The sequence below is a fragment of the Propithecus coquereli genome, unplaced genomic scaffold (assembly GCF_000956105.1).
Source record: "Propithecus coquereli isolate 6110/MARCELLA unplaced genomic scaffold, Pcoq_1.0 Scaffold953, whole genome shotgun sequence".
In the NCBI taxonomy this organism is placed as follows: Eukaryota; Metazoa; Chordata; class Mammalia; order Primates; family Indriidae; genus Propithecus; species Propithecus coquereli.
In genome coordinates, this window is record NW_012155874.1 from 1 (window position 1) to 10,966 (window position 10,966).

The 10,966-nt window shown below is 44.3% G+C and overlaps 1 protein-coding gene across 1 annotated transcript; it reads left to right on the forward strand.

Annotated features, from left to right (window-relative positions):
- Positions 1-406: 406 nt before the first annotated feature.
- On the forward strand, positions 407-2,812 carry LOC105827043 (40S ribosomal protein S17-like; the record flags this gene model as incomplete). Its single annotated transcript, XM_012665076.1, has 3 exons — positions 407-564; positions 1,108-1,173; positions 2,687-2,812. Coding segments are annotated over 3 exons (305 nt in total), but the record flags the coding sequence as incomplete, so codon positions are not given.
- Positions 2,813-10,966: the final 8,154 nt, after the last annotated feature.

Sequence of the window (10,966 nt, forward strand, 5' to 3'; positions counted from 1 at the left end):
TTGCTTTGAAGCCTTGTTGCTTTTGGGTGTCACTTTTGATAAATGTTTTTCACTGTTGCAGTTACTGTTCAAAAGATTAGTAAGAATATAGCTGGGAAGACTTCATGTACAGTAAAGGCCAACGTATTAAGTGCTAAATTTTGTGAATTTGAACTTGGAGGAAAGAAAATGAAGGCTGCGAGAGCAGGGGAAGTTTTTCAAGGGGGTGGGGGGTCGGTAGCCTTGAAGGAGAGTGTGAATAGAGTGACAGGCCCAAAGGCCAGGAACGCATGCCCAGGCGCCTAGAGCTCTGTGTGCAGAAGGTGCGTGTGTAGGAGGGCCCAGGATGGTGAGCCGTCTCTTCTCACCGTGGAAAAGAACCGAAACTGGCATTTATACTTACACATCCACACGTTCTGGGTACCAGTGGGAGTGGCTGTGCGTTCTCACTGTTCTCCTTGGGCCTGTGTGCTTTGTAGCTACGTCACACATCTGATGAAGCGGATCCAGAGAGGCCCAGTGAGAGGTATCTCCATCAAGCTGCAGGAGGAGGAGAGAGAGAGGAGAGATAACTATGTCCCAGAGGTAAACTTTCTGGGTCTTGGGGCCTCTTGCTCGCTCTCAAATGACAAAGCAGTGGGTTCCTGAGGCCGCTTTGAGGTTCTTGTCTTCCAGAGGGACCTCAGCTGAACCTGAGGTCGTCTTCTAGCCACACACCCCTTCACCAACTCCAGGTCCCTATAATCCGCCCACCTGTTAAGCTCAATTCTGCTCTCTCGGGGCCTGTTAAATAGTCCATTCCATTTTTCACGAGAGCCTTTCATGACGTTTGTTTGATAACTGCTATCATGCCTTCTCGTTTATTTGCCCTGATGTAGTATTCCGGAAGCCTAGTCTTAATCTAGTCTTAAGGTTTTCTGAACACTGAATAGATAAATAATGGGGACATGGGAAGGTAAAACCAGAGAACAGGTCATTGGGACCTCTGTTACTGTAGCAGACTGTTCACCTTGTGGGGTCCTGTTCCACTCCACCCTGTTTTTCTGTCTGCTTACGTAAGAATCTGGGAGAAGCGAAAGTGAGAGAGCTCATTCATTGATCATTTGGGCCTATCTCTTCTCCTTTTAGGTCTCAGCTCTGGATCAGGAGATCATCGAAGTAGATCCTGACACTAAGGAGATGCTGAAACTTTTGGTAAGTGTCTGCTGGATTCCTAAAGTGGGCCATCCTTGGTCAGGAACCATCGGGAGTTTTCTGTTAATTTTGATAAGCTAACTTTTATCAAATCCAAGGTTACATAGCTAGTAAATAGCAGAATTGGGAATCCCATCTACACTTCTTGCCACTAAATTGGACTGCTTTCCGAACGGGGCTAGCTGGTTATTGAAAGTTGGATGTGTTGAGTTTGCTGCACAAGATCATAATTCCCAAACCTAGTGGCCTCCTCTCTGGTTTTCTCTCTAGGTTCAATGGTTGGCTTGCATTGACCCCTTTGTTTCAGCCCTGGTTCTTCATTTTGCCTGCTTTCCCTTGGAGAATTCTTTGCTTGTAGACACAAAAGTTTCTATGCAAACCACTCAGGAAAGAGCTGTAGTCTCATTTCCACATAACATGCCAGGCAGTATTCAGACAGTTCGCAGGTATCAATGCACTTTGATGTGTTTCTCTTATGTGGCTTATTTTAGTCCTTTTACATTGTTTGGTGAAATTAGTATAGGCTTCAAAGTCTGCAGGCTGTTGGTAATTTTGAACAACTTCCCATTTTTCCTTTTTTTTTTATGGTCATTAAATGTTTAGGATGTTCAAAAAGATGATAAAGAACAAAATGAACTCCATGTACCTTCCACCTAGCTTCAGAAGAACATCCGTACAGCAAACACCTGCTGAGTCTTTTCCTCCTGAAATAACCACTGTCCTGAATGCAGCTTTTTAATTTGAACTGTAAAATGGGTTTCTGAGACTCGAATAGGACATTAAGTTCTAGGCACACAGTGGGCCCTTCGGCTCTTCTTCCCACTCACTAGCCTGAGCTTGCTTGGGCAGGCCCAGCTCTCATCCTCCACTGTGCTCCGGCCCTTCACAAGTGTCAGTGGGTTAGTGATAACTCTGATCTGGAAAGGAAGAGGCACTGTATGTTCCCCCAGGGGCAGACTTTTGCCACAGGATATATTTGGCAATGTCCAGGCACGGTTTTGGTTGTCACAGCTGGTGGGGATCATCCTAGCTGACATCTGGGTAGAGGCCAGAAGTTGTGCTAAGCTTTATACATTGCACAGGACACCCCTGTATAGAACAAAGACTGTCCAGCCCAGAATGTCGGTAGTGCCAAGATGGAGAAATCCTGCTTTAGAGCCCTATGAAGGGGATCTGAGAACAAGGAGAGAAACAGCATGGCAGAATGGGGAAAAGTCACAGAGGGTGGTGTAAGTGGGGTGCCCTGTGGTCAGCTGTGTGTTGAAAGATCAATCCTGAGAAAGTGGGAGGCATCGATGCACGGAAGGCCCCTGGTGGCTGGCAGTGGAGTGAGGGGCCCTTCAGGTCTCCGCTGGACGCCCTTGAGAGGAGGAAGCCTATGTTTTCTGCTGGGCCCCACCAGCCTTGCCCAAGCTGGTGGAGGCTGGCAAGCATGGCCTGGCAGTGGCACTGGGGCTCTGACCATAGACCTCACCAATATGCTGCTCACACTGAATCCATTTTGTTGTTCCAGGACTTTGGCAGTCTGTCCAACCTGCAGGTCACTCAGCCTACAGTTGGGATGAATTTCAAAACACCACGTGGAGCCGTTTGAATCTTCTCTGTGCTGTAATATTTTAATAAACTTGGGACTGCAGCCTTGCCTGTGTCATCTGTGCGGTTGGCTGTGGTGGAGCTAAGGGCAGCAGTTCTCTCTGAAGGGGACAAGTTTAGCTGACTGGCTCTCCTGGCAGTTGCCTGGGGTTTGGGGGATCTACTTTGTGTGGTCCGTGGGGAGTGGGTTCAGCTGAGTCAGGAGAGGAGCAAAGGCCTTGCCCAGTGAGCTGGATCCCAGCACCGAGGACAGCCTGGGCATGTGTCTGGAGAAAGCAAGTGTGAGCCCAGAAAGCTGCTCTGCTGCCACCTCCACCCTGGGTTTGCAGGGTCTTTGCTCTTCAGCCTCTGGTGGCTGCCCACAGTTTGGGCCAACCTGCCTGCCTTTATGGGTAGCAGCAGGGTGATTGTGTGGGGGTTGGGCTTTGTCAGTGGGAGGTGGGGCAGGTGGTGTCTTTGTAGCTGTCCAGTGTTGAGCCCAGTCCTTCAGGCACAGGAAGGAGATTGTCAACAATTGGAGTGGATGTGTGAGGATCCATGCTGGAATGTTCCAGCCATTTGCAGCGGGAGGCAGAGCTCACTCGCTGCAGCCGGGGCGGCTTGGCTGGGGCTGGGCCGGGCTGGGCCGGGCTGGTGCCTGATCTGGAGTGAGGAAAGGTCAGGGCTCCTCGTCTGTCCAGTTGGTCCAGTTGTGGGCCCAGGTGGAGACGAGTCTGTGGGTCCAAGATCACGTGGCCGGAAGTGGCAAAGCTGAGGTTTGAACACGGGTCAGGGTGGCTGCAAAGCTCCAGCCCTTTGCTGCTACTTGCGTACCTGCTGCTGCGAGCAGATGTGTGCAGCAGGCAATTTTTGAATGCGTTTTTTAAGTTGATTTTGGTAAGGATTTTAAACTCACAGAAAAGTTGCAAGAATAGTACAAGGAACTCCCACATACTCAACCCAGATTTGCTGGTTGCTCGTATTTTGTCCCAATCGCTTTGCTTTATCGTGTTCTCCCCCACATACACAGGAACACATTTTTTCTGACCCGTTTCCCAGTAAGTTGGAGATGGGCCCATGTGCCCTCAATATGTCAGTGTCTTATAAGAACAAAACCTTTTTTTTTAAGTAACCATAGTATAGTGATCGAAATCAGGAGTTCAGTAATTGTCACAATACTGTATAACTTACAGTCTGTGATCACCGCAGTGACGTCCCTCTGGCTGGCTGGCCCAGCGTCGCTTACCGCATGTAGTTTTCACGTCCCTTCAGCCTCCTTTTGTTACTTGGAGGTCAAAATTTGAAAAGTATTGGCCAATTATTTTGTAGACTGTCCTAACATTTGGGCTTGTTTGATGTTTCCTTCAATTAGATTTAATGTACCTTTTTCAGCAGGAACACCGGAGAAGCAGGGCTGTGTTCCTGGCATGCCGACAGGCAGGGAATTCCAGCTCGTCACGTTCTTTAATGACGTTTATTTTGAGCCCTTGGATGAAAGTGCTCGTCAGGTTTCTCCACTGTGAACTTCCCCTTCGTAATTAGTTAACTGTGAGGAGACATTTCAAAGCTAAATGTCCTGTTCCTCGTGATCTTTTTGCCCACTAGCTTTAGCGTCCGCTGAAGGTGCTCTGACAGCATCCTTCCTTCGTGTTTACGCGTCAGTATTCTGTAAGGAAGAGCTTTCTCCCTCGTTGATTCACAGCGAACTTCCGTTTACAGTTTTTGGTGTGGGGTCAGGCGTTGTCAGCAAATTCTCTTGCCTTCTAAATACAGCTCTGCATAAAGAAACTTCTCCCCGCCCCCTAGGTCTTTGGTGTCAACGCTGAGGTAGGATTGGGCTTTGTGTATGGGGGAAAAGTCAGAGCTGGATCGAGAAAATCACCAATATGATGAAACCAGTAAGTGGGCGGTTTGCTGTGATGCTTTCCACACTCTTCCGCTGGGAGGCAGTGTCACCGTGGTTCTCATCTTGCTGGCTCACCCACCTCAGACCTCAGGCAGTAGGTAAGTTTTAGGTGAGAGGTGGAGAGGTTTGGGGGGAGAAGGAAGAGGACGGGCGCTGCACTGGGGCTCCAGCTGGCTTGAGTAACTAATCCTCGTGCTCATCAGAGCTACCTGTGAACGCCATTAAAGGCAGGTGGCCAGGCCCCGCCCCTGCAAACCCTCCCCCCCCACCGCCCCCGGGGGACTGATGTGCTTCCGGATGGGGCGGGCCAGACAGGTGTTCCCACAGAGCTCCCCAGGCCGGTGGACCGGGTTTGCCCTCCGTGCTGTCTCCCCTGGATTCCTTGGGCCAGAGTATTTTATGCTCTTGGTATAAAATAGACTGGACGGTCTTGTGCCTTCTGTGTCAGGGATACAACGCTCACTGAAGATTTGAAAGTACTCCCAGAAACTTTTGGAGGTAATTTGTTTTTCTATGTGGTTCTTTGGTATTTTCAACAAAAGTGAAGTAAAGTAATTCTCGTGCAAATAGAAATAAAATGAACATGTTAAAGGTTTTTTTTTTTAACTCAACGAGGTAACTTGCGATGTTACAATCAGTTCAAAGAAGCCAAAGAAGGACAAATTTATTTGGAGTAAAGGAATGTTGAACTTACAAATGGACACAAAACTGGCTTCTTCTGCAGTAAGGAAAAGTCAACTGAAACCTGTCCCTAACCATTTTATTGGCGTTTCTCTAGACAAGCGTTTTTTGCATGCTCTCAGGTGTCTGCAACTGAGTGTTGTAAGATAGCCAGAAGGCGATGAGAGGTTCAGAGCTGCTATGGAATCCAAATCAGAACCCAGCTGATTGTGCTTAACCACAAACTTCCCCCATAGCTGTAAATTGGTAGTTATTCCCTGTATTGCCAATGTCATCAGGATTTTCAGTTTGATTGATATGTAATACCAGTAGTTTTCTCTTGCGGTTAGGAAAACTCCACATCTGTTTTTATGTCTCATTTTTAACGTTACGCTTTCTTTCTTTTCTGAATTAAACTTGTCAGATGTTTGACTTTTTTTGATAGTTTCAAAGAACCAGCACTTGGAGTTCTCCCGTCTCCTTTCTCTCCCTCCATTCCTTCCCATCTCCCTTCCTCTCTGCCTTTGCTCTTCCTCATTAGAACAGGTGAGGAACGTGAATAATGCTCACTTTCTCCTGGTCAGCTGCAGGGTTTGGCAGACTATGGCCCTTGCCTGTGAGCCATGAACTGAGAATGGCTTTTATATTTCTGAATGTTTAAAAAATGAAGAATGTGACCTGTGAAAATTACAGGAAATTCAAATTTCAGTGTCCATAAAATTGTATTGAAACCCAGCCCTGCTCATGTGCGTACATACTGCGTGCGCATGGCTGTTTTATGCTACAGTGGCTGAATAAGCAGTGTGGCACTGCTTTGTGCTACAGATCTCAGTGACACAGTTAATAACTTGCAAATGCCATGCCTATGACCATATCGTGACTTTTTAAAAAGATGATTGATGCATACTCATGTGAATAAAAGAAAACACCTGGGCTTCAGATGTTGGCGCTTATGTGAGTGGCTCATTTGTTAGCCAGGCAGGAAAAGCCATTGACCAGTGCTGTGTTAGTTTCTCTGGAAGAAATACATCCAGATAAATAAACTCGTTTGAAGACTGAGCCACTGGGGAACGGTCGCCTGAAGGGTTGAGGTTGTAAGGGGGCAGTATCAGTAGCCAATGAGGAAATAAAGCAGGTGGCTGTACCTGGTTTCTCTTGGCTCTTGATGAGCCGAGAGATGTCACCAACACTGCTCAAGGGGTCAGTGCCAAGTGTGAAGACGCTGAGAATTGGCCTCTGTGAATAGTCCATGTGGAACAACTACGGGTGAGAATATTTTTGAAGAAGATTAGAAATCACTAACTCAGTATAACCTGAAGTAGGAATCCGCTGAGCTGTGGTACAGGTGATGGTAGTAAGAACTGTGGATGGCCAGGTGCGGCGGCCTGTAACCCCAGCACTCTGGGAAGCTGAGGAGGAAGGATCGCATGAGGCCAGGAGTTCAAGAACAGCCTGAGCAAGAGTGAGACCCCCGTCTCTATCAAAAATAGAAAAACTAGCCAGGCATGGTGGCACACACCTGTAGTCCCAGCTACTTGGGAGGCTGAGGCAGGAGGATTGCTCAAACTCAGGAGGCTGAGGTTGCTGTGAGCTATGATGATGCCACTGCACTCTGGCCTGGGCAACAGAGTGAGACCCTATCAAAAAAAAAAAAAGAAATACAACTGATTTATATCTTTTGTTCTTGTATCCTGCAACCTTGCTACATTTGTTTATTCACACTAATTGTGTGTGTATTTCTTAGGACTTTTAATATACAACATCATGTTATCTGCAAATACAGATAGTTTTGTTTTTTAGAGATAAGGGTCTTGCGACATTGCCCAGGCTGGAGTGTAGTGACTATTCACAGGTGCGATTGTGAGGCACTGCAGCCTTGAACTCCTGGGTTTAAGTGATTCTTTGCCTCCCAAGTATCTTGGACTACAGGTGTGTACCACTGTGCCCAGTTCAAATACAGATAGTTTTAATTTTTCCTTTCCAATCTGATGCATTTTATTTCATTCTTTCGCCTAATTGCTTTGGTGAACACCTCCAGTACAATACTGAATAGAAATGATGAGTGTGGATATCCTTGTTGTATTACTGATCTTGGGGGGAAAGTTTTCAGTCTTTCACCATTAAGTATGAAGTTAGCCATGGGCTTTTTGTAGCTTCCCTTTATCAGGTTGAGGAAGTTCCCTTCTATTCTAGCCTATTGAGTATTTTAATCATGAAAGAGCAAATTTTGTCAAATGCCTTTCCTGTGTTTGTTGAGATAACCATGTGGTTCTGGATTCTGTCAGTATGGTGTATGACACTGATTTTTGTGTGTTGAACTGATCTTGCATGTCTGAGTCCCACTTGGCTGTGATGTACAATCACGTTTATGTGTTGCTGCATTCGGTTTGCTAGTATATTATATGGGATTTTTAATGTACACATTCATAAGAAAGATTGGGCTGTAGTTTTCTTGTGATATCACAGTCTAGTTTTGGTATCAGGGTAATATTGGCCTTACAAAATGAGTTGTGAGGTGTTTCCTCCTCTTTTATTTTTAGGAAGTTTTTTTTTTTAAGACAGAGTCTCACTCTGTTGCCCTGGCTAGAGTGCTGTGGCATCATTGTAGCTCACCGCAACCTGGGCTCGAGCAATCCTCCTGCCTTAGCCTCCTGAGTAGCTGGGAACACAGGTATGTGTCACCATGCCTGGCTAATATTTGTATTTTTTGTAGAGACAGGGTCTTGCTATGTTGCTATGGTCTTGAACTCCTGGCCTCAAGTGATTTTCCCGCCTTGGCGTCCCAAAGTTCTGGCATTATGGGTGTGAGCCACCACACTTGGCCCTTTCTTCTTTCTTTCTTTCTTTCTTCATTTATTTTTAAAATTTTTTTAAGATGGGGTCTCACTCTGTTGCCAAGGCTGGAGGGCAGTGGCACAATCATAGCCCACTGCAGCCTCGAACTCCTGGGCTCAAGTGATCCTCCCACCTTAGCCTCCTGAGTAGCTGGTATTACAGGCATGTAATTAGCCACCACACCTGGCTAATTTCTAAATTTTTTACAGAGATGGAGTCTCACTATGTTGTCCAGACTGGTCTTGAACTCCTGGGCTCAAGCGAGTCTCTGGCCTTGGCCTCCCAAAGTGTGGGATTTAGGTGTGAACCACTATGCTTGGCCTTTTTAAAATACATAATTTCCAGCTATAAATTCTTCTCTAAGCAATGCTTTCGCTGCATTCCATAAATTTTAGTTTGTTGCATTCTCACTTTCATTCATATGAAAGCATTTTCTAATTTCTCTTGTGACTTATTCTTTGATGTATTGGTGATTTAGGATTGTATTATTTAATTTCCACGTATTTGTGAATTTCTAAATTTTGCCTTTGTTATTGATTTCTAATTTCATTCCAGTTTGGTCAGAGAACATACTTTGTGTGAGTTCAATTCTATTAAACTTACTGAGAATTGTAAAAGAGCTTATCATATGGCCTATTATCGAGGATGGTCCATGTGCACTAGAGAGGAAGGATATTTTTCTGTTCTTTGCCATGTCCTATAGGTGCCATTTAAGTGAAGTTGGTTTAGAGTGTTGTTCAAATCTATTTCCTTATTAATTCTTTTGTCTAGTTATTCTATCCATAATTGATAGTGGAGTATTGAAGACTCCAAGTAATTACTGTTAAATTGTCTAATTCTCCCTTCCATTCTGTCAATTTTCGCCTCATGTATTTTGATGCTATATTGTTAAGTGCATCTGTGTTTATAATTGTGATGTCTGCTTGGTAGATTGACCCTTTTATTATAAAATGTCCTTCTTTGTCTCTAGTAACAATTTCTATTTTAATATATTAATATAGCCACTTAGCTCTCTTTCAGTTACTGTCTGTATGGCATATCTTTTTTTCATCCTTTTGGTTTCAACATTTTTGTGTCTAAATCTAAAGTATGTCTCTTGTAGACAGCATACAATTTGATTGTCTTTTTAAAATCCATTCTGACAATCTCCACCCTTAATTGGATTGTTTAATTCATTTGTATTAATTTAGTTCCTGATAAGGTAGGGATTTATGTCTTTTTACATTTTTCTATATGTCTTGTATCTTTTTTATTTCTCTATTTCTCCATTACTGCCTTCTTTTGTGTTAGATATTTCCTGAAGTGTACCATTTAATTATCATTTCTTTTACTACATATCTTTATTTTCTTAGTGGTTGTCCTGAGTATTACAATTAACATCTTAATTTATAACAATTTAGTTCAGATTAATACCAACTTTATCTCAATACTATACAAGACCTTGCTTCTATATATAATAGTTCTATTACCCCCTTCCTTGGTGTTGTTAGTATTATACGCAATAAATCTTCATATATTGTGTGTTCATCTGCACAAATTTATAATTATTGCATTATGCAGTTACCCTTAAGACAGGGAAGGCTCCAAGTCCAGTCAAATAAAGACAGCCTTGCAAGTAGAGTCTCCTAGGGATCTACCAGACAGGTTGAATAATGACAATTCTTTGGGAACGAGACTTTGAAGGAACTCCAACCATGATCTGCCCCTTCTTTTGTATGCCAGGCAGTTTTGCCAGTTTTCTTTTTCTTTCTTGATATCCCCGCCCCCCGCCACACACAGCCTCTCCCTCTCCTTGCTCTGTTTCCCAGGCTAGAGTGCAGTGGCATCATCACAGCTCACTGCAACCTCAAACTTCTGGGCTCAAGTGATCCTCCTGCCTCAGCCTCCTAAGTAGCTGGGACTACAGATGCATGCCACCATGCCTGGCTAATTTTTTATTTTTATTTGTTTTTGTAAAAACAGGGTCTCGATATGTTGCTCAGGCTGGTCTTGAACGCCTGAGCTCAAGTGATCCTTCTACCTCGGCCTCCTAAAGTGCTAGGATTAGAGCCACCATGCCCAGCATTTTGCCAGTTTTCTTACTGCTGTTATGGAGGAGAGAATTTTTGAAAGTGCTTATTACTTTACCATTTCACTGACGTCACTCTCTGGCCAGTGTCTTTACTACAACCACATGAGAGACACTAAACTAGAACCATTCAGCTAAGCCACTCCCAAACTCCTGACCCACAGAAAGTGAAATGATAAATGTATGTTTTCAGTTGTTAAGTGTTTGAGTAATTTGCTATACAGCTATCCATTACTAATACCATAAGCAAAAGAGTTACATATGTTTCTCCCCCTTTTAATGCATGTCGAAGCACATCATACACAGCGTGCTGCACTTTTTCACTTAGTGTATTCTGGTTACTTTTCCATAATGGTACCAAGGAGCCTTTCCCATTTCATTCTGAGGGCTCTTTAAGATTCCATCGTGCATGTATTTGACCAATAATTTATAATGGATATATTTACTAGTCACTTAGCGATGTATATTAAGATCAGTCTTCTGATCTTTCGAACAGTGCTGGGATGAGTAGCTTTGTTTATGCAGTATTTCACTGTAACAGAAATTCCCACTTATAATTTTGTATTGTCCCTCTCTAAATTGGGCTTTTACATTTTCTTTCTGTAGAAGTGGAACCCTGAATGAACCCCATTGAAACCATAAAGACAGGTTATTATCTCATTAAACAGGACGTCCAGAGGTTGGAGGGTTCCAGGGCTGTCCGATCCAGCAGCTCAGTGATAACACTGAAAACCCAGGTTTCTTCTATCCCT